This window comes from Ostrea edulis, chromosome 4, assembly GCF_947568905.1.
Source record: "Ostrea edulis chromosome 4, xbOstEdul1.1, whole genome shotgun sequence".
NCBI classification, from domain to species: Eukaryota; Metazoa; Mollusca; class Bivalvia; order Ostreida; family Ostreidae; genus Ostrea; species Ostrea edulis.
In genome coordinates this window covers 57,208,460-57,233,347 of record NC_079167.1, presented here as the reverse complement: position 1 = coordinate 57,233,347, position 24,888 = coordinate 57,208,460, and the positions used below count along the sequence as shown (strand labels likewise).

The following is a 24,888-nucleotide window of genomic DNA, read 5'->3' as shown; positions in this document are numbered from 1 at the left end:
TTGCATTTTTGTGAGTATCTCCTTATTGAAGGGACCATAGCCCTTCATTTGAACAAACATGAATCCCCTTCACCCAAGGATAATTATGGGGAGCGGTGTGGACCGAAAACCCTTGCCTAGCGAAGATATGATGTCCTGGAATTGTGTGAATTTAAGACTCTCCGGTCAGCCGCGAGATCCTTCGATCCCTTTGTAGAAGGAGGGGGCTGGTGTCACTGGCGTATTGAAGATGGAGGGGCGTATGGGTGCATTCCCCCAAAAATTTCAAACTAAGAATTTTATGTACTTGAAATGGCACAAATTACCTTTGAAATTTCTAAATTTTCTTCCGAACAGAAGGGGACACCGCCTCCCTAACCACACCCAATTTTGTATGGTTTATTCCTTAATTCCGAAGCCCCTGTAGTCCAATATGCATTCATATATATATATATATTCAATAAATAATTTTTTCTTGGTATCGGGGTAGAATAAAGGTCAAAAAATAAAATCCAATGCTCAAACTTTTAACTTCAACTTAACTTTATATATATATATATATATATATATATATATATATATATATATATATATTTATAGGGCTTATATATTAAATAAGTTTGATTTTCCTACTCACGCTGTGTGTGTCTAGTACTTACGTTCTAAGTTCAATGTTCTAAAGGAGCATTGGATTTTATTTTTTGACTTTATATATATATATATATATATATATATATATATATATATATATATATAGGGCTTATATATTAAATAAGTTTGATTTTCCTACTCACGCTGTGTGTGTCTAGTACTTACGTTCTAAGGAAAGAGCATTTACTCTATGTTGAAAATAAACCAAGTAAACTCAATATATACACCTTGATGGAATATAGTTTTATTTTTATTTTTCATTTGAAACTGTGTACCAGAAATCTAGCTCATTCTATGCTAGATTTTGCAATGAAATTTCTTAAGAATGTGGGAGCTTCCGGGGGGGGGGGGGGGGGGGGGGGGGCAATCCCTCTGGCGCCACCAGGGTTTTGTGAGGATTGGTCCACTCCCCCTAAACTGAAACCCTGCATCCATCCCGGTGTTCTAGGAGAAAATCCCCCTAAAGCTTCCTGTTCCTAGATTATCTCACTAGCTGTGTAAGATCTTAACTCTTTTTATTTTTATTTGAAAATTGGTTCGAGAGAAAGCATGAAATATCCTTGGGTGGGAAGTTGGATACGTATTGTACAGTTAAACATGACCTTCGTCTGGAACCATAATTATCATTAATTCGATGACCGCAATCATTCTTTTAGAGAGAGCAACTATATGTATATGATTAGAGATACTAGTACATTCAATTCAACATATCCAAAATTGAATCAATGAACTCTTTAATATGAATTGTTGCTCTCTTTAAAAACAATTGATGCGCGCATTAATTCTTTATATTAAAGGCGTTGTAAATAACTAAAGATGTCAGAGATCATCAAATCATATACATGTATACCGAGCTCCAAATGTTAAATTTTGCGAACAAATAATTTCACCACCTTGAATCTATGAGAACAATAGTTGAATTGATGCGCACATTAATTCAGTTTTCAACATGTAATATGTACTTATTATGCAAACATGATTAGAAGAGTTGGATTTCCATGTGGTTCTATATTACACTGTCCAGATGTAAAATTACATGTTTACGACCCTTACAAATAATATCAGTATATTTTTTGCACTGTGCTGTGTATATGATTATATATGTTGCTTTATACGTAGAATTGGGTATTTATTTATGGGAATTAATTGATTTTCCTACATAGCACCATCTCTTGCTATCCTAGCTCTGCATCAGTTTATAATCTACAAACATTAATTGACTTGCAGTTAATTTAAATATTACATGGAGTATATAGGTGCTTTTTGTTAATTACTGTATTTAATAAAAGTGAATATTTCGCAACCGAATTCATTCTGTCGGTCCTATAGCGCCGTCTCTTGCTGCCATCTGCAGTATATATATATTATAATTCAACAACATAGATATTGCGCTACATGTTACATGTTTTGTGTCCATCCCAGCTACGTCTGCACATCCTTTAACTATGATTCATGATTGATGTCCACTGCATACGTACATGAACATATAAATATTTGGATACTAGAACTCAATCCTGCATTGTATCCCCCCCCCCCCCCCCCACATTTAAATCATTAATTAATTATTATTGTTACACAACCTCAGTTGGTCTGTGTATATTGATTCCATACTTCTAAAGACAAAGCATATAAAAAATAGGACTTTTGAAAAAGCTTTTAAAAGTTCAAAAATCGTAGGATTCATCTGTGGTAGCATTTACTTATAGACCTACTCTTGAATATGCTTCAATTGTCTGCTCTGTTCACGATACTGATAAACTTGACAAAGTACAATTATCTGCAGCTAGAATTGTCACTGGTCTTCCTATGTTCGCATCTTGTGATCTACAGACTATCTTTATTCAGAAACAGGTTAGCAAACTTTACAAAGTAGACGTTTTATATCGCCCAAATGACTTCCGTGTTCAAAATTTGTCAGGGGCGGATCCAGGAATTGCTGTTACGGGGGGGGGGGGGGGGGGCAGTGTATGAGGCAGGGGGTCTGGTCCTGGATTTTACAGATTTTATAGGACCTGAAACATGTCTCCTATTCAGTCATTTGTACTATATTTTATCATTTTTAATAAGGTGAAATTAATAAAATGACGCAAATTTTAAGGGTTTTTGGAAAAAATTAAGTTCTCATAATCAAGTAATTCAAGAAATCAAAAGATTTTGTCATTTATTTCTCTGGGAGTGGAAGAAATTATTGCTTCTTCGATCGTTTAGTACATTTTTCTAAACAAGATACCGCGATTTACATAAAATTTGAAAATGTTAGGGGGGGGGGCGCCGGCTGCGCCCCCCTCCCCTTAAATCCGCCACTGTAATTGTAATGGTAGCGCCCCACACTACTTAGGCCTAAATGATATCATTTCAAATAAACATGAAACTATGTCCCTACCCCCCGCTATGATACACGAAACAAAAACCAGTTCTATATTCCGTGATGCAGATTAGAGTTATTCAAATAATCATTTGTACCTAATTCGAATTTATTAAATTAGAAGCCAGAGAAGCCATCTCAATCTAATCATTTGTACCTGGTTCGATAAAACATTGACATTTATTAAATGTAGAAGCCAGAGAAGCCATCTCAATCAACTCATTCCGCAAAATTATAATAACAGAAATCATAAGCCCACCATCATATTTTTCTTTTGGGAAACGATTTACCAACATTATTCAAATTACAAAGCTAAGGCACAAATGTATACTTCATTAATATGATTTTTATATGCGTAATATTACAAATTCTCCATTTTGTTCATACATTGTACATAACGGAGATCGATGTATATATCATCTCGTTTTTGCTTGTAAAAATTACTCTAAAGCTAGAAATAATCTTTTTAATTGCCTTTTTATGCTTGACTTGGTCAATATTGATACAAATTTGTTATTATGCGGTGATGTTAATTTGCCTTTGCAGACTATAATATAGATAAATTAATTTTTTTTTTCAGCTGTTAATTCACAAATTTATAGAAGAAACCAGTAGATTCATTTAATTATTGTACATTTTGCCTATTTATTATTATCTCGTATGGCTGAACATTATACTTTTAGGAGAGTAAGTCGTTAGAACTTGTTCTTTTGACAAATAAAATAGACAAGTCTATCTTCAAAAGAAATCATGAATTCATATACCTAATGTTTGAACTTTATGCTCGCAACCTTGGAATAAACCATCATTATTTACAATGTAGGTAATAATTTTTGCAAAATGGTGTTGGAAGTAATAATTTAAAAAAAAAAAAAGCTTAACCTTCATAAAAAAAAGAAGAAAAAAAGGGAAAATGGTATAACATTATTGCAAATAAAAGCCTGATATGCAAAACCACTGACTGCTTTCTAAAATCATTAATCAAAATATAGAAACGATATATCAAAGCTTGTACAAACATATTTTGACAATTTTGCATTTTCGTGCAATGTCTGAAAATACGATTATGTCCGTTTGTCTCATTTATGAAAATATGCGTTGATTATTGGAATTTGTGACAGATGCTGGGGTTTCCATTGAAAACTATAAACAAAGATTTCATTGGCCAGACTACGAAATCCCCATGACGACAATTGTTGTGTAATCTACTATTGGTCTAGACCGTGATCACGTGATCTTTTGCACTTAACTTTGCTCCAGTTCAAACATGGCCGTCAAGTTTGGTGAAGATAAGGGGGGTCGATAATTTTATCAAATTACTTTTAATAGGAAGTTTTATTCGATCATACTAAATACATGGAGACTTATAGAGTTTTAAAGAAACATTTTGTTGTGAAATAGTGTATTTACGCACTTGGAAAACATCGAATCCTACCAGGTAAACAGAGAGCATATTTGCTAACAACTGTACAAGGCAACATTTTACCAGTGGACTATATTGAAACGAAAGTGATTGTTATACTGAAGAATGGCCGATGAAAATGATATTATAGGGAGTGCTTCCGAGTTTATAAAAGGTGAGAGCATGTTTGCACTCTGAAAAAATACATTTCTCTGACCTTTTCCTTTCATTCTAAACATGTCTCGACAAGGTTTGAGGCTTGTGTAATTTTGCATGTGCATCTACTATTGAATGTGCTTCCCGGGTACATCAAATTTTTCATACTAATTTCAGATCGACTGTACTTTGCCACACTGAGAACAAAGCCAAGATCTACAGCACACACACATTATTTCTGTGTCGACGATGAGCTTGTGTATGAAAAGTAAGATAGAACAGTGTATTGAAAAAACAACTTCAGTACTACAGGCCAGGCTACTTTAGATTAAAAAAAGAGATTCTTGCTTGGTCATGGGTATATTTATTTTATCAAGACATGTTATGAGAAGACGAAAATGTCATTTAAAGTGGATATACATGTACTGTATAGATACATCATACAGTTAAATGCAACTTGTACCCACATTTCAAGGTTATATCAAAACTTTTTGATAGTTTAGATTTATACATATACAAATATTTGTTTGGAATTCATGATTTGATTGTTAGATAAAGTATTTGTTGGTAGACAAATATACTAGACTTTTTTTTCTTGTATGTTGATAGTTTAATTATAATTTGATCTGATGCTCCTATCTTTTGTTATGAATTATATCTAAAGCAGGAACTGTCAGTATTTCCATGAATCTGTTAATTGATAAGTATTGATTTTTAAAAAATAATGATGACAAATCAAATTCATGTACAGAGATCATGTATATATATATGTTTAAAACTTTCTGGTACCAACCAGTATTGAATATTGAAGTTTGGCATTGTGCCAAAAACACTCTACACACTTTGGCTTGCTTTCAGTTTATACAATTTACATATTTCTTGCGATAAACTTTTTGGCCATCTTTGCTTTATTTGAAATAAGGATTATTAATTTATAAACTGTGTATTGATATCCGGTTGAGAGCTATTTTTACACCAACCATGAATTATTAACCAAACACTATTATAAGCTCAAGGAGTTTCACATTTGTTATGTAATGCTCAAATACAATTATTGTCATCTTATCTGTGTAATCAACAAATAAGTCACTTGAAAAATCACAAAAGTGGTTTGTATGTAGTCTCTTGTTTACAAATTTCTTGTGACCTAGATATTTCATCACTGACCGAAAAGTTTATGCTAATGTAAGTAATTATTTTCAGGTCAAGGATTTTCAAGTTTTTCAGAAAGTCTCTGTTTTTGTTTCAGTTTCTATGCAGACTTTGGACCACTGAATTTGGCACAGCTATACAGATATTGTTGTAAATTAAATAAAAAACTAAAGGTAACTAATGTTTTGCTGAATGTTGTGACTAATGTTATGAATTAGGATGTAATAATAATATCCAGGTAAATGTGTTACAGATTGATAACTACAAAACATGACATGTCAAAAGTACATACATGTGCTCCACATCTTTTTTTTTAAATATGAAAAACTAATCTTATCTGTAGAACATTTGGTTAGGATATTGTATGCATTGTTTACAGTACTATAAATAGCCCATGTAAACAAACTTGTTTGATGCTCTAGCTATGTGGGTTGTAAATGCGATGTTGCTGAATAGATGTGGAGGTCATTAATTTGCTGGCATAGATAGAGGTTTATCTAATTGCTATTACTGATAATGCTGACAGAAAAACACTTTTTTTTTTCTTTCAGTCTTTCTCACTTGCAAAGAAGAGAATTATTCACTACACAAGCTTTGATGCAAGGAAACGTGCCAATGCTGCATTTCTGATTTCATCATATGCAGTAAGTCAACAACCCACTCTGGGCACTATCAAAAATAGGAATGATGAATTTATAATGAATCTAAGTCAGTGTTTTTAAATTTTTTAATAACTTATAAATTGAGAGTGATAAAAAATGATGGGGTATCCATTGTGGCTTAGCTCTATAGAACATTAACCTGTGACGTTTATGAAAAGTTAATTGAGTGAATTATATTGAGTTTAGGTTATTTATATGCCTTAAAATGTAGTAAATAGTTTATAATGTAATTATAAGTAATTGCTGTATAGTGTTTATATGTGCATGATGATACTAGAATAATTCTTGTAAATATGGCTTCACTGTTTATACAAATTATCACATGCTCAAACTTTCCCAAAAAGGAGACATTTAGTAAATTTTACCAGATAGACTCTGACAATAAGCAATTGGAATCATTGTCAAAACATAATCAAGAAATAAATTTCTATGTATGGTATTCATGAACTGTGATGCTTCATGACAGCATGCTTTCTGAAGTGTGTTAAAGGGACTTGGTTCATGATTTTTGAAGAAAAAAAACTATATTTTTCATTTTTGATTTTAAACATTAAAAATATAATATTAATGTTAACAGCCAAAAGTTTGACCTTCTGAACGCAAGAATAAAAGCAATATTTTAGCCTGAAATCTGTGTTATGTAAACAAAGACTCGAGTCTTTTCATGTATACAAACAAACCAGTGAAATGTTAATTTTGTAATATAAAGCATCTTGATTTCGCATAGTCACAAATTTTAACTTTTAGATGACACATATAACCTAAAAGAATGCTTGAAATGTGAAAGATATAATAAACTAAGATTGATATCCATTTCTTTGGAAAATTTCGTAAACAATAACATACCGCAATCTTTGTTTACAAAATAAATAATAAACTCTCTAAAATGAGTTTCTGTGATAATGTATAACCTTAATTTTGATATGAAATCTTTTAAACACATTAGACAATAGATTTTGATCATTAAAAGTGAAAACAAAATTTTGGGGGAAATCGTGAATCAGTCCCTTTAATGCTTTCTGGAAAGTATGCCGGTATGAAGTGTTGCAGTTTTACCATCATGTATTTTCAAAAATGAAATTTTTTATATTCAAATTTTTGTTTGTATCCCCTGCTGTTGAAATAGACAATATTAATTTATCATTTAGTTCTGTATTTATCCACTCATTTTTTACAACTGTAGCCTGTTTATGAAAACAATGCATATCTTTGCAATTTCTAAACTAAGGTATCAAAGGAAAAAACTTTTGAAATGTAAATATTATTCAATGACAGCAGAGTATTGTAACATTTATACTTAAATTTGTCTTTTGTGTTTCTGCTCACACACACATTCGTGTTAAATTATTAATTTTGTCTAAGTTCACTAACATTGTAAAAGAATTCAAGGCAGTTGAAAATTATCATTCTTGCTCATCTACACTTTCCAAGAATTTCATAAGATGATGCATGCACTCTTTGTACAGGATATTGACTTAATGTTTGATAGGATTGAACAATATATATCATTGATAAGAAATTATGCAAAAGATGATTTTTATTTTCTATTTTGAACAGATCATTTATCTGAAGAAAACCCCAGAGGAAGCATACAGGCCACTAGTGGCTGGTTCAAATCCACCTTTTCTTCCATTTAGGTATGTTTTTGGACAAACACAATGATATTCCTTTTGGCTCTACATCATTGCCACATTTTGACAAAAATATGGGGTTCAGATTTTTGTTTGTTTTAGTTTAAAATAATATTTATTCAAATTTTTTTAGACAGCATGTAATTACAAGGTACAAGTAACAACAGATATTGGAAAGCAAGCCATGCCATAACTTATGTAAATCCGCTCTCTAATTATTTGTGTTGTTATAGTAACTTGAAATATATATGTGCCAAATCTGTATTAGATTAGACATTGTATAGAAAATTGAATTTGATTAATTTCCTTTTCTGTTTGAGCAGGGATGCATCATTTGGGGCATGCACATACAATCTCACATTGCTGGACTGCTTACATGGTCTTAGTAAGGTAAGTATAGCAGAAGAATGGAAGATATGTTGACTGTAAATAATTTGTAGAGAAACAGTCTTGGGTTGTCAAACCAGACTGGTCCAGATTCATTCAGACTAATGAAATTTTCATTGTATACTGTAATTATGAATGAATTAATGACATGAGAATGATTGAAATTTATTTGATGCAAGTAATTGTGCTAAGTTCTTTAATATTGCATTATACTGTGGTCTTTTTTGTAGGCACTAGCAAATGGTTTCTTCAATTTTGAAACTTTTGATGTTGATGAGTATGAGCATTATGAGGTAAGTTTTGTGTTTTGTTACAGAAACAAAATTAAAATTGTTCAAAACTAAAAAGATATGTATTGCCACAGGTTATATGGCAAAAGCATACAGTATTACAAATGTTATTATATACTGTAACCTTAGGGAATAGAAAGACATTACAACCTCTGGCTGTGGGGAAGTAAAATTTATTAAAAGCATTGAATGATATAGTGAACTATTTCCTTATATATTGTAATTGCTCTAGATGTTTGTGTCGCCTGCGTTACGCAGTGGCGACATATAGGGATCACTATCCGTCGTCCTGCGTCGTCATCACAAAAAATTTCTGTCACAGTTTTCTCAAGAACCACATGGGGCAACTCCCTGATATTTGGCACAGAGCATCACTGTGGCCAACTGTATTGTGTAAGACATTTTCGAATCTGTCGCTTATCAACTTCCTGTTTGCCGGGACTTAGAATTTTTTACAGCAAAAAAAATTCTGTCACAGTTTTCTCAAGAACCACATGGGGCAACTTCCTGATATTTGGCACAGAGCATCACTGTGGCCAACTGTATTGTGTAAGACATTTTCGAATCTGTCGCTTATCAACTTCCTGTTTAGTGACAAAAACCATTTCAATAATTTACTTTTTCAACATTATACGTGATATATTACATATAGAATGAACTAGCAGGCGACACATGTCTTCCGGGGAAGACTTAATACTGCGTTAGATAAATCAGAGCTCCAGATAATTTTTTACCACAAAGAATATTTACTCCCTGATTTTCAAATCAATACGTATTTTGCTTTTCAGAAAAATTCAAAAGTGTATTTTGTTAATTTACTGATTATCTTTGGTCTTTTGCACAGAAGATGTAACCAGATAAATGATACTTCTTCCGTTAAACTTTAACTTAAAAATTTATACTAAAAGGCCGCTCCAGCTATTTATGGGGGAAATCATTTGCAGTTCTTTTTATTACACATATAAAACTATTCATTGTCATTGGGAATTTGATATTTATCATTGATGCATCAAATTTGAATATGTCAGCCACTCAGTCACATGATTATGATCCAATTCTGTATATCATTCGTCCACGATTGATAATATGTTCTTTTCTCTGTGCTTTCGACTGCACACTAACTCTTTAAGAAAGAAAGTGTAACAAGTAGGCCTATATAATAGTGTTTTGAGTTAACTCTTCCAATTTTTCAAAATTGTGATTGTCATCAAAAGGTATTTCATAGCGCTAAATATCATGTATGATCAAGCCCTGGGCTAATCTTAATTTATATACCGGTATATGAATAGATAATTCATATTTATATCATACTACATTGTACATGTATCACAAATACGCGGACTAATAAGCATTAATTTGGGAGTGTAAAGCGTATTTACATTCGCTAATGTGTAATTGTACGTATGATTTTCAACTTAAATGCGTATTTGGTCAAATTTAATGAGTATTTACGCTGATATGCACCTTATCTGGAGCTCTGTAAATGACCCAGTAGATTGTCATTACCTGTATAAAAGTGCACGTGTCTTCAGTTTGTGACTTTTTTCTGTATACCTGTGATATTATGAGCTTAAAATCTAATCGGCTTGTATAAAAAATTTAAGAAAAACATGAATTGTTGTAACTGATCATATGTAAAAGTAGAATTTCACTTTGGTTTGTAACTTTGGAATTGGATTAAGTGAATTTGATAACAGAAATGTAAAGATGATTTTTCTTGAACTTGACATTTTTAAAGGGATAGTAAGGTCATTTTGTTCTTTCTTTTTTTTCTAAGAATTAAAATGAGTCCAAATGACTGGTACAAGTCATTTCCTGTAAATAATAACAATTTTATGCATTTATTTGCATTTATTTCCAAGTTTAAAACAATTATAGTATTACATCCCCTGAATATTTGCTTCTTGGACAAAAATTCATTTTGCTATACAAGTTGGCTCCTTGGGTAACTTTTGACAAGCATGCAATCACATCAAAATTGATATATTCATTTATCTTTTTTATAATATTAAAATGGAATAAGATGATTTGAGGTGAGAAAAAAGATCACTAAAATGAGCTCTACTATCCCTTTGATATTATACACATTCATGAACAGTATAACTTGTTTACTCCGGTCTTTGTGCAATCCCAAATTGTTGTGTAAACCTCATAAATCTACCCCCAAAATCTTGATATTCCAGATGTTGTCTAATCCATAGATTTTTTTATGTTGCCAAGCATGTTAGAATTAAACAAGTTTCCCTGTATATGTATTTACAAATATTTAGAAATATAGTTCACAAAATGGGGTATAATATTTATGCCTAAGCAGTTGTGAATTCAATAAAGCAAACTTTTTTGTAGAAAGTAGAAAATGGTGACTTCAACTGGATTGTGCCAAACAAATTTTTGGCATTTTGTGGACCTCATCCCAAAACAAAGATTGAAAATGGTAATTATACGCACTAACCTCTCTTGTTTTTCAACAGCACAGAAAAGTCTAAGCAGTTCAGAGGTGGTCAGAGCAGCTGGTCGCATGGAGAAGCATAACATGTTTTGTATAGGCTTAAAAGAGTTTTACTTTCTTATTTTTCTTCCTCCAGAGAGTTGAAAATGGGGATCTTAATTGGATCATTCCTCATAAAATGGTCGCTTTTAGTGGCCCCCATGTCAAGAGCAAGATGGAGGATGGTATGATTGACATGACTGGGGGGATCATCCCCATCGTGTTATCTCTAGTCTAGCTCACTGGGGATTTACACCCCATGTACCATTTCTCTAGTTGCTATCGTAGTCTAGTATCAAGCATGTCAGGGGAATATTGCTGTTTTGTGTGTACCTGTAGTAAAAAGTCCTGTGCACAAACAGCAGGGCTTTCTGAGAAAGTTTGATGTATGTCTTGGTATTTAGGTATGTAGATCAGTGAAATTCAGTGCATACATGTACATGTATAATGGTATACATGAGTAAGGTTGTACAAGTCTTTCTTCCTAGATACAGAGCTATTTATTAATTATTAATGCTTTTCAACATTAAATAGAAGGTTTGTGTGACCAAGATCAGGATTGGGGTATGTTCTTGGTCTGTCTGTCTGCCACTTTAAAGGTCAGTCTGCAACTTAAGTCTTGGTTGAACTTTTAAACTATATGAGATCTAGTCGTCATACTGGGTGAACAGTAAAATCAAGGCGAAGGCTATCTAACTAAAAAAAAAAAATCAAGGTTATTTATTATGGTCAAGGTCAAATTTACCGCAACTGAATTTCTGCACACCTGGAAGCATAGTGTTTCATGAACACATATTGTTTATTATCTTTATAGTAAAATGACTGCTCTTCTATATTTGCTGTGAAGTTGTATCCTAATTTGCTCTGACTTTTCATGTTGCTATATCTACATCTTTTATTATTACAAACTTGATAATGTGGAAGAAAATTAAAGTAAAATACACATGTACCATATATATTTCGTGCTAAGATAATTTCAGTGATAAATTTGTTAAATACCTGAACACATTTTAAATGATTGTCGAGAGTTTTATTCACAACAGGCGTGCTCCTAACAGGGTATTAAATGTTTGTTTTTTTCTTGTACAGGGTATCCATTGCATGCTCCAGAGGCATACTTCCCATATTTTAGGAAACATAATGTGACCGCAATTGTGAGGTTAAACAAAAAGATCTATGATGCTAGGCGATTCACAGATGCAGGCTTTGATCACTATGACCTGTTTTTCATTGATGGGAGTACACCAAGTGATAATATAGTCAGGCAGTTTATAGAGTTATCTGAAAATGCTGAAGGTGCTGTTGCTGTACATTGTAAAGGTAGGTGCTGTAAAGGAAGTCTTTGAAACATTGCTAATAACCATTTTAAGATGTAGGGCATGTTTTATGTTGATGTCTGTACAGTTTTCTTCAGATAACTGTACAAATGTGGATTAAATTAAAATGAGGCTAATTTGATTAAAATTTTATTGACTGTTGGACATGTTATGTAAGCATTCTATTTCTGCTTTCAGCTGGTCTGGGTCGTACAGGAACTTTAATAGCTTGTTACATGATGAAGCATTATAAATTCACTGCTTCAGAATGTATAGGGTGGTGCAGAATTTGTCGGCCAGGTTCGATTATAGGGCCTCAACAGAATTTCTTGGAAGAGTAAGTGTAGTTACAAATACTCAAGCGACTTACAAAACTGTTTGAAAAAAAGTAATGATGATCATGCTGAGTTGTTTAAAAGATACTACATTACACCATCCACAAAAACAAAATTTAATTCGCAAAATCGGACTTGTAGGTGTGTGTGTATATATATATATATATATACGATATACAGTATGTTGCTTTCACTAACTTGGATAATTCTTTTCAAGACATATTGATATTTTTTTTCAACAGAAAGCAATCGCTGATGTGGATGCAAGGAGACCTGTACAGAGCTCGTACAAAGGATGATAAGAGACGGGAGAGACATCACAGCGTGTCAAAGATTCTGACAGCCGTGGATGATATGCGCATTCAAGATGCCATTGAGTTAGAAAAATGTGGCTATCAGGAGGATGAGAATTCTGAATATGTAAGAACTGAATGCTATCGTTATTTTATTTTGATATATTTTACATATATTAGAATGCTCAATAAACAGTCTAATTCCTTTTATTTGTAGACTTTCATTAATGTTTGATGTGTGTGTGTATGAATTCAAGTTCATACCAATGTCTTAATTAAATAACACAATATACATGTCAAAAATATTTCCCTCAAAAGTTGACAGTAAAGTGACTCCCATATGACCTTATACCAATTATATAGTAAGTCAGTTATTATGGTTGAAATAAAAAAAAAAATATTATAGATTTACAGAGCTCCCATTACAAGAGGCAGCATGATAGAAACTCAGGGTGACAAGCTTAATCAGATGAAGCTGCTGCGACAACACCACTCACGGTCAGCGACCACTGGAGCTCTAGGGTAAGGAAACCGTAGAAGGACTGATGAATGCTCACGGTGGTATTTCATCTTATGTACATAAGTCTGAGTACCTGATATCTAACCTCTTATGCTTTGAATAAAAACCAACCCATTTTTCAAATAAATGAAGTTTTGTGAATTTGTGGCATCTGCAGCTTATCTAGCTTTGTGAAAGAATATTTTAAAGGGACTGATTCACGATTTCCCCCAAAATTTTGTTTTTCACTTTAAATGATCAAAATCTATTACTGTCTTATGTGTTTTAAAAGGTTTCACAAAAAAAGTTAAAGATACACTACAGCTCATTTATTGTATCTTAATTGTTTTGTTTTTTTAAAGTGTGTATTGATAAATTTGTAGAGATTATATCAATACTGTCTAATGTGTTTTAAAAGGTGTCACCAAAAAAAGTTAAAGAGACACTACAGCTCATTTATCACATCTTAATTATTTGGGTTTTTTTAAGTGTGTATTGATAAAATTACATAGGTTATACCAATGTTGGCATTTTTGAATAATTTAAATACATCAATTTGCTCTCAACTGCACTTTGAATATTATCTAGAATTCAAAGGTTCCTTCATGCTGACTTAGACTGCAATGTATATTTACATCATGGGATTTTGAATGATTACAAATTGTTTTTTCTTTTAAAAAAAAAAAGTTATTTAAATACCCCTTAGGGGTGCTTTCACTTTTTCAATTATGGGATTTTCCCCTATTTCATATAATTAAGTGACTATCAATTATTACTTGAATTGTAACCCTCCCATGACATAACAGTGCTTTTAAGGTAATTTATGTGTTAAGATTTGACACTTACTAGGCTTAGCTTATCAACGAATATCTTTGTAAAGTCCCGCGTGCCCATCTTTTGTTATGCAAAGGACATACTGATCTCCCAGGTACAATGTAAATTGTAGTTAGTGCCTGAGTTTTATCTCGCTCTATTTTTACTCCTTCTCTCGCAGAATTTGTGAAAAATCTGGGTCTACCAGCTGTGCACTTTTTTTCATTGGACGCCATGCTGCGATGTTTACCTTCTGTGCACATGCATCTAAATATCAAAAGGAGGAGACTCAATTCTTTTTCTCTCTCTCTCTCTCTTTGAATCGACTCGCGTAACGAAGCTACTCCTTGGCATCGCGTCCGTCCTGTGGATTCACCGCTTTGCTACCACTTTAGTTCTTACACAATTGAATATAGTTTGACTGGCAGTGTATATTTTGTTAAATAAAATCATTGCCGTGCACATAAAATTCTTAATAATGTCAATGGAACGCACACATTGTTTGTGAAAGAATGTGAAAATATTTTAGAATCAGGCATCAACCTAGCAGGTCTGCAACTGAATACTGTTGGGAGAAGATGAGACTGTGGATATGAAAGCAGACGCTGCGTGTCTTTCATTGAATTTAAAATTTGTTAACATGGTTATTAAAGTTATGTATGATATATTCAAATTTTAGCCAAACAATAATGGTGAAAAAGACTTGTGAAGTCTATCAAATAAAAATAATTTTAATCGCGCATGAATATGAAGGGTTGGGGTTAGAACTCGGGTTAGGTGAATAAGAACTTCGATATATTGCATTTAACTTTCCGTGAATATAAATGATATGGCGATTCTTAAACTATTATTCTAACAGAATTCTAACGAAAATATATCTGAAATGAATTAACCAATCCTATATTTGCTTTGTTCAAATAAATAAACAACGAACGAGTTAACATCATTTACATACGCATGTGGTACATTTTTGTGGGAATACATGTAAACAGAAAGAACCATACGTGTAAACAGAAAGAACAAAGAGGTGATCAAGAGAATAATTTGTATTGAGACCTGCTACAAATTGTGTCAGGGCAGTTACTGTTTTGTCTTTTGTGGTAAACATTTGATGTTTGACATGTACTGATAAGTGATCATTTCATGCAGATGTGCTGGGTACCATGGATTATAGTGACTTTTGATCTTAAACCTTTATGTGCACACAACTTTTGAAGCTTTTATGGGTAAATTTCTCAAGCCGATCTGTCGTGTTTCTAGTTTGTGACGTTGAAGTTCCATAGATATCTAGTTAAGAATAATATATATACTTATGCATGTACTTTTTGTTTTAGCATACTTTAATTATTCAGAATAAGCTTATAAGATGGTGCTGTACATATACACACCCCACCCCTTGTTGGAAATCGTGGACGAGTAGACTCTGAAGCCCTTGAGCCCTTTGATTTTTTGTATGGTGTTAATTTGTGTGGTAAAACGTTAGATATACATTTTTCCTCTGCAAAGTTCATATCTTTAACTAGATGCAACAAAATTTTGAGAAAGTTGTGCTAAATTGTCATGATATTTGTGCAAATTGAGCTGTAGTGTTTCTTTAAGGTTATAAATTATGATAGAAGCTCATTATAGAGAGTTTATTATTTGCTGTGTAAACAAAGATTTAGGTACATGTATGTTATTGATTATGAAGTTTTGAAAACATGGTTATCGATGTAAGTTTATTATATGTATCACATTTCATGTATTGTTTAAGTTTAGGTAAAAGTTGAGTTTGTCTGCAGAAAAATTTGGATGTTTTAAATTACAAAATTAACAATTTACTAGTTTGTTTGTAAACTTAAACAAGGATGAAGTCCTTTTTACATAACACTAACTTAAGGCTAAAATATTGCACTTACCCTTGCATTAATTTTGGTTGTCAACTTTAAATGAGTTATAAGTTTAACGTTTAACATCAAATATGAAGACAGTTTTTTCTCTCAAAAAATAACAACAACAAAAACGTGAACCAGTCCCTTTAAAAATTTCTAATTTACTCTGCATGATATTATCATCACATGTACCTTTTTACCCCTTCACATGACATATCCCATGGTGCTCTTGACTGTAGGCATGAAGATGGGAAAGGTCACAAACGGTCGACCACCCAAGTTTACAGGACAAGTGGTACCAAAAGTGCTCACACCTCAGCAGCTCCCATGTCTCCACTTAAAGCCTCCAAAGTTAGCACTGTCATAAACAACCATGCCTCGTCGGTCAAACGAAGTACCAGACATGGTACAGGCTCATCTAGTGCCAAAAGGTAGGACATTACCACTTGCAGACCTAGCAGCACTATTCAGTGTCTTTGTTTTCACTTGACAATACATTTACCAGATATCATGTAATCCATATATTGTATACAATGTTATGTTGGCAGACGTAAATGCCAGCACCAAATAGTGTTTTAAGTGTAAATTTTGTCATTTCCAAAGTTTCTCGGGATTTCCTGGCCTCAAGATCATAAACTGAGAATAGACTTTAGTTTAAATTTCAAATCCAGCTAACTTTTGAAATAATGTTCATAAACAAATAAAATTTTCAGTATATTTTTGTATTTGACTTTTTTATAAACCACAAGATTTTTTAAACCTCTGTGCGAGATAAATCTTAAGATATAAGTGATCAAAATTTTGACTGAAGTCTATTCTCAGTTTATGGTCTTGGGACCAGGACTCTGATTGGAAATTCTTGATATTGAAAATTTTACTGTTTTGATGTTAGCTTCTGTTCATAATCTTCTGGCAAAGATCTTTAGAGCATCTCCCTTTTCTTGAAATTAACAATTTTTAGGTCGCCTGAGTAAACTCAGGTGACCTATTGCAATTGGTCAGTGTCCGTCGTACTTTAGCAATCGAATATGTTTAACTACTTCTTGATAACAACCATTCCATTTCTTTTCAAATTTGGTATGAAACATCTTTGGGACAAGGGGGACATATGAACTCCTACACCCTTTGGGGCCTTAGGTCCGGGGCAAAAACTGCCAAAAAATGACCCATTATCAAAAATCTCTACAACCACACATCTGAAAGAAAAACTTAATGCATAGTCAAGTAGAGCTAGAAGGCCTCTACCAAAATTGTAAATTTCATGATCCCTGGGGTACAGGTTCTGACTGCAGGGCAGGGCCAGACTTGGTATATAGTGTTTATGTGTAAAACATTTAAATATTCTCTAGTGCTATTGATACTGAATTGAAACTACATAGATATTTAGAAAGACTAGAGCAGGAAGTCCTTTACCAAAATTGTAAATTTCATGATCCAAGGGGTTTTTGGTATCATGATGGTGCCAAAAAATGGTCAGTGAACTAATGTGTTAGCAATTGAACATTTTTGTTTTCTTGATAACCACCATTTCAATTATTTTCATTTTTTTGGCATAAAGTATCTTGGGAACAAAGAAGACATAAATTGTAAATTTCAGGACTTTTGCAACCCCAGGGGCAGCACAAAAATTGACAAATTTTCTTAAATCTTCTTCCATCTGTAAGAAAAACCGAATGCATAATGTTGTAGTGCAGAAAGGCCTCTAACAAAATTGTAAATTTCACAATTTCCTGGGTAGAGGTTCTGACTGCAGGGCAGGGCCAGACATGGTATCTTTGTAGTGTATATGTGTAAAATATTTAAATGATATCTTCTGTAATGAAACTAAATAGATATTTATAAGAAGTAGATAGTTTTTTTTACCAAAATTGTAAATTTCATGATTCCAAGGGGTGAAGGTTTTGGTTTTAGGATTGGGCCAAAATTAACACTGATTTATTGTCTTTATCATTTAGAAGATTTCTGTAAGTTTGCTGATACATATGAAAACTAAAATGCATATTTGGGAAAAGCAGAAAAAGATGTACCAAATTTGAAATTGTGAATTTTGCAACCTCAGGGTTTTGACTCTAGGATTGGTCCAAATTAGTCATATCATGTTAATGTTACATATTAAGTATGTTATGTAAGTCTTTCATCAGTATAGGTACTTTTGGGGGCATTTAAGTTTTAAGAACACATCTTGTTTTATACTGTTGCTGAATATTAGAATTTAGCTAATAGATATTCAGAACAGGAATTTTTTTCTAGATTTCATAGCCCTTGGGACTAGTGATATTTTTAACTAATACTCAGGTGACTGATATTTTAAAGGCCTGTGGGCCTTTTGTAAAGCACATTTAGATGTAATGAAATAATGTGTTACTGTAAGCTTACAAGTGAATCAAAAGATAATTTTACCCTCCAGTTTAGTAACATTTGTTAGTTTTGTAAAGGAAATAGTAACTTTATTGATATGAAATTGATGAGGGAAATATTTCTGTCTTTATAAAGCTATATAAAGTTGAAAATCTGGTTCTCAGGGCATTTTTTAAATTTCAAATATAGATTTGACAGGGAAGCTTTCTTTTTACTGGAAGGAAAATGATACGATTGCCACTTTTTCTTTCAAAACCAATTTATTTTTCAATACATAGTAATGCTGGCTGACTGAAAATTGATATGCATTAGAATATGTTGTTATACACCTTAATTTTTTTCCTATATAAAACTAATGCAATTTAGAACACATTTTAACTGTTAAACTAACTGTTGACCTGGCAATAGTCTGCTCTATTTCTATTGGCAACACACGTCATGTGATTCTTGGTCTGCTGCTTTGTTTACGTAATGACAATGTTCACTGATTTAACTGATGATGAAATACAGAATTCATTTAATAGATGAAAAGCAGAGCAGAAATGCAAAAAAAATTGATTATTAGGTTCTTGGGTATGTTTTCTTTTAAACTAGTAATAACGGTGTTAAATGTATGCAATCACACTGTCCTGTTCAAAGTTCAAAGTCAACACACCATGTGCATCTAGAAAATACAACCTAAAAAGAATATAGGTGTATAACAAAACCGTTATAGACTGTCCTCTTACAACAGCTGTTTTGTTTGACCCTCTTATGGATTGTTGCCCTCAGCCAACAGATCCATTTTTGGGTCAAACAAAACAGCTGTTGTCTGAGGACAAAGTTTATAACAGTTATAATTTTCCAAAAAAATTTTATTAAATAGGAATTATTTGCAATCTTTTGGGTGAATTTTTGAAATGGAAATAGTACTCATAAAACTTGCGCCAGATTTTCTTCATTTTTGAAAAAAAAAGAAGTGAGAACATTTGATTTTTTAACAACTCTTATAAAGTCGTTTATGTGGCACTAATATCATGTGGACCAACCAGAGAACCAGAATTAATTTTTTCTTCTTGCCTAACCTGATTATAAAACAGTGAAGTAGTTTGACTTTGCTAATTCTCTGATTTTGTAGAAAATACCACTCGCATACATATAATCTGAGGAAAGCTCTGGCTGCTAGGTATGGCCTTGTTATTTTAGTTTAGGCCTACATTAACTGCCAACTTTTCACATTTGGTTTCACACCTAAGCATGCTTATCATCTAATTTTTTTTTTCAAAAACAATTTTTGTTTACTCCACTGGCTTTGAGTATTAATGGTGAAGCTTAATTTTCAGGTTTTTTTTTTTTTTTTTTCTTTTTAAAAAGATGATTCATAATTCTCATTTTGGTGGTATTGTAATCAATTTGTGAAAGTTCCCGATATAAATTCATACAGGTTCAGATCCCCATGACTTTCGATTTTAATGAACCCTTGTTTATTGATTCCTGTAATCATCAAATGAATGATGCCATGATTGATTATTTTCTATTTTAAAAAGTGCAATATATCTTCATTTTAAAAAGTATGTTATTTTACCATGTTAGGCTTTAAAGAAATACTTGTATGTCCATGTAGAGAGCAGGGAAAACTTCATGTACATTTATTTTAATTTTTTTCCTCAACAAATGAAATGCATTATATATCATGTCAAATGTGGATGCTTTTCCTAAGTATGTCTACATTTGATGGGGAGGTTGATGTCTCCTATTTTGCATGATTGTGTCATTTGCTACTGAAGAAATATTCTTTAAGAAAATGTGCTGTTGTCTGTACACAAGCCTTTGATGTGTATGTAAACATTGATTGATTTTCATTTTATACCTCATTCATTTTCTTCTCTTGTCACCATGGTCTCATTTCACCGGTCAGTGCTAGTGTCCTTGTATATATTTTTCTCTATCAATAGTCCTGATTGATATTTTTGTTGTATTTTTTTTTTTTTTTTTTTTTGCTGTTGTTTTGCTAACAGTTGTATGTGGTGTGTGGTTGTGTTGCATTTTACATCGCATAGGAAGTTTTCCAGTCTGAAAAAAGAACAATTTAAAAAGCCTTTAATAGTTACCAATTTAATGCTAAAACATCTACTTTTTATCTCACTTTTTAACTGTGTGCCAACAAAATATACATATACTTACCCTTACAAAATAATCGCAATTTACCCTTACAAAATAATATCAGAATGGATTATCTCTATACCAATTCAAACTGCTTGCTTTGGTAAAAATTGAAGCAGAAAGTAATAGATATACTTTTATTAAACTCCTCTAGAACTTAAAAAAAAGAAGAAGTAAATGCTATGCTTTTCTGGCTCTCTGTATATTGAGGGGCATTTACACAGACCAAACTTATGCTATAGTCTGCTTCATATTTATTTGCCTTGTCAGCTCAAGCCGATATGATGACTACATAGATAATAGGCCATACAGCAAGGATTATAAAAGCAACCTGTACAAAACTTCTGATGTCTTGGCTTCCTCAGGCAGTGATTGGCCCTACAAATTTCGCTCCTCCACAGTAAGTGAACTAGTTAACCAAAACCCAATACCTACATGTCATCTATTACTCCATTAGAGTCTCGCCATTTCTCTTCTGTTAAACTAATCACATTGTGTAGCTCTGTCAGTCTGTCTCTTCGTCTTCACAAGATGTCGTTTGTTGCAAGCTTAAGGATTGGAAATTTCTGTTGTACAGGTTTGTCCAAAAATATTAGAAACCAGACGTGACATTTCCTGACCTTTTCTTTCCTGGTTTTTGGACAATCTGTGAATATTCTTGCTCATTTAGTGTCTGTAGAGTGCAGTGTCTAACCAAGGCATTGAAAATGCAACTGTTAGCAAGACAGCAAATCTAACAAATGTTTTTTAAGCCATTCTCTAAAGAAAATGAAAAGTTCCATGTGGCGTATGAGTGGAGAAAATCCTTGTGTTACCCAGTGCTTTTTGTGTAAACATGTATTACATAGGGCAGTGTGTGTGGGTATATCATCAGGTGATGGTGGATTTAAATACCCCTGATCAGCTTTACTCATAGTCGTGAAACTACTGACATGGGATTTGTGTGTTAATTTAAATTGTTCAGAAGTAATACATATTTTCATTGTCCAAAGACTCTTGGCCTTGAGGGTGTATTAAATTTAATCAGCGTCATGATTCATTTACATTCTTTCAGCATATCGGAAAATAGTGTGATCTATTGAATATGTCCATCAGCTGTTGCAGTTTTTGGCATGAATTGCTGTGGAATGATTGGTTTTAGCATTGTATTTGGAATCTTGCCAACATGTTGGCATGAATTGCTTGAATAGATCAAAGAATTGCATTCAAAATGTTTTGATTTTCTCCATCCATTTCACCAGCCGAGGGAATGTATGAAAATGAACTTTTCATTTGGTCATTATATTTAAATCATTGTAGAATTCAGCGAATAGGTAGATCTACCCTAAGTGAATTTTGATGTCCAAGATTAAAATAGTTTAAACCAAAGATCCCTGTAACTTCCTACATGTATGTATCCTAAAAGTGGTATTATCAGGGGTTTTTTTCCCCCTACAAATTACATTTTCATACTTATCGAGGTATATTTAAAGTGTTTTGTAATCAACATGTGTGCTCTGTCTTGCAAGCTGTGTTATTGGACAATGACACTGAGTAAGTTGATAGTGACTAATGGTGGTGGATGGGACATTGAAATGGCCCAGTGTGCAGTATAACTACACCTTTTATGCCCCCAAGATTGAAAATCTAGGGGAGCATTTTGTATTTAGCCACCTTTTTTTTTTTTTTATATGAAAAGCTTTTCATAGAATGTAAATGATGATAAAATGAACATAGTCCTGAATGTACATGAAAAGAAGGGGGGGGGATCCATTGAGTTGTAATTGTTTGGGGGAATTTCAAAAATGAATTGTGTTTGAAGATTTGATTTTAAACAAAACAGAAACATACATTGCTCAATAAAATCAAATTGCCAGACCCTCTCAAAGGGAAGTAATGTGTGGAGAGAAATGAATCATTCAAGTTTTTCTCTTTTACAGATCAGTTCCTCATACTCGAAGTACTAAAGCAGCCGTTATACGATGACAACATGGTGGATTGTGATGTCCAACTGACTGTGATATACATTTTCTTTGTGTCTATGCAGGCCAGGAAAAAGAAAGAGAGATAGCTATTTCATTAAAGGAAGCCTTTTGTTAATCTTTGAATTGCTGGAGCATTGTGGTAGTGAAATATTTTCAATTTGTAAAATAGAAAAAAATTGTCAAATTTTGTACATACTATTTATTGCCTGATTGGACCTGTCACCTGTTAATTGAGTTTTGCACTGTAAGAAATATGCTTTTTAGTTGCATTTTTGAAAGAAAGAAAAAATTAAGTTGAATATTATTTGTTCTGATAGAAAAAAAAAAATCATTGAATACATTGTATTTTAACATTACAATACACCATTGTTAACCACTATTAGAAGCAATTCATCTCATAAATTGAAACATGTCATTGTTATGAAATATACATGTAACATTTGAGTTATGTATTTTGTAGACAGACATTTTCACCTTTATGGGTGGGTTTTACTAAGTAAAAGTCGTTGATCTTAATTTCTTACCAGACAAAAACACTCTTTTTGGTGTTCTCATGTTAAAGATATGTTTGGACTTTGAAATAATTTTTAAGTCATTAGATGAGATTTGAGAAATACCTCCAAGGACCAAGTCTTTCTAAATCGGAGTGATGTACTATGCACTGTGTGTTGCTTGAAAAGATAAATGGAAGTGCTGTTTTATTTAAGAATTTATTTTGTTGATTTATGCTGTTAACATCTGTAAAAGGGGTAGGGGGACTGAAACACCAATATTATATGTTTTATAGATTTTAAGCAAAATATCCAACATGTTTGTTGGAAGTTTTTTAAAAAAAAAAACGTTAAAAAAGAGTGTTGTACATATCTTGACAACCATCAAAACATTATGCCATTTGTTTTACTGCGTATTGTTATGAAAAGTGTGTTTGCATGAAATCAAATTTCCTCCCTATTCCCTCTTTGATTCATCAGAGATGACATATTTATAGATTTCCATTTTACATTTATATTGTATATGCCTATTTTTATACCCTTTAGAAATTTATATATTTTAGGTTTACAACCACAGTGGCAGATTTTTATTCTGACTATTTAAGATGACCTTTCCTATACAAGGGTTATTTTTAAATGTGTACAGATGAAACGGTTTTAGTGTGTCTGCACTCTGCTCTTCGTGGTTTTTAGTTGATCCTTTTGCACTTCTTATCATGAAATTTACAATTATATAAAGGTATAATGATCACAGCATAGAAAAACGTCTTTACTTAGTTCAGAGTATATGTGCATGTAGTTTCATTTTCCATTCTACTTCAAGACAGCTAGTCAGGTTTTTTTATGCGTCTTGGTTGTAATGTAGTAGGACGGCCAAACTTTTACGTGGCTGGCCATAAGCTGACATTGATTCATTGAATAAAACCATTCATATTTTTCTTTGTCATGAATCTGAATGTTAAAAGAAAACCTAAGTATTGATACGGAAGGTATATTCCAAACCACGTGTACACGGTATGTTTCATTTTGTTGTCACACAGTATGGATTATATTTATGTATTTCTTTGTTTTTCTGTGTTCAATTGTAATTTATTCTAAGAAATGTTGATAGGCCAACATTTTAATCTTTCAAATCAGTAGTACTCTGTACGCCAAAAAAAATGCAATATCAGAACTAGTAATGCATTCTTAGCAACTCTTCAATGGTCTGTCAGTTTCCACTTGTAATAAAGCTTATTTAAAATGTTTGTAAGAATCATATTTATGCTGTAAATAAGTAAACAAAGATGCATATTATAGTTTAATTGAAGAAGTATTTTATACAACCATTGTTTTTATAGTTATCTTAAAAAGAAAAAATGGAAATAATAAAACACTTCTATCTATGTACTTTTTCATTTTGTTTGTCCTGAAATGTTTGTACATCTTGTCACGCTATATAGTGATGATTTTGTTCATGTTTGTACATCTTGTCACACTGTATAGTGATGATTATGTACATCTTGTCACACTGTATAGTGATGATTATGTACATCTTGTCACGCTATCTGGTGATGATTTTGTTCATGTTTGTACATCTTGTCACGCTATATAGTGATGATTATGTACATCTTGTCACGCTATATAGTGATGATTTTGTTCAT

The 24,888-nt window shown here is 32.5% G+C and overlaps 1 protein-coding gene across 5 annotated transcripts; it reads left to right on the top strand.

The window, feature by feature from the left end:
• Positions 1 to 3,716: 3,716 nt before the first annotated feature.
• Positions 3,717 to 24,630, top strand: LOC125669270 (dual specificity protein phosphatase CDC14A-like). 5 transcript variants are annotated; one of them, XM_048903711.2, is made up of 16 exons: positions 4,145 to 4,572; positions 4,731 to 4,821; positions 5,803 to 5,878; positions 6,257 to 6,349; positions 7,925 to 8,004; positions 8,322 to 8,388; positions 8,616 to 8,678; positions 11,022 to 11,109; positions 12,253 to 12,483; positions 12,678 to 12,816; positions 13,057 to 13,234; positions 13,514 to 13,629; positions 16,530 to 16,721; positions 19,766 to 19,813; positions 21,061 to 21,190; positions 22,710 to 24,630. In XM_048903711.2, the coding sequence occupies exons 1-16, from the start codon at positions 4,524 to 4,526 to the stop codon at positions 22,734 to 22,736; spliced, it is 1,668 nt and encodes a 555-aa protein (XP_048759668.1). In that variant the 5' UTR covers positions 4,145 to 4,523; the 3' UTR covers positions 22,737 to 24,630. The 5 variants fall into 5 exon arrangements, with proteins under 5 accessions (XP_048759672.1, XP_048759671.1, XP_048759668.1 ...); XM_048903712.2 differs by lacking the exon at positions 19,766 to 19,813 and having other exon boundaries at positions 4,155 to 4,572; XM_048903714.2 differs by lacking the exons at positions 16,530 to 16,721; positions 19,766 to 19,813 and having other exon boundaries at positions 3,718 to 4,572.
• The last annotated feature ends 258 nt before the right edge of the window (positions 24,631 to 24,888 follow it).

What these genes read in the sequence shown, in the direction of transcription:
- LOC125669270 (XM_048903711.2), top strand. Translation starts at nt 4,524, where the DNA reads ATGGCCGATGAAAATGATATTATAGGGAGTGCTTCCGAGTTTATAAAA. An exon ending in ATGAGTATGAGCATTATGAG is followed by an intron (nt 8,679 to 11,021) that starts GTAAGTTTTGTG and finishes ACTTTTTTGTAG; the next exon opens with AAAGTAGAAAATGGTGACTT. An exon ending in ACAAATTTCGCTCCTCCACA is followed by an intron (nt 21,191 to 22,709) that starts GTAAGTGAACTA and finishes TCTCTTTTACAG; the next exon opens with ATCAGTTCCTCATACTCGAA.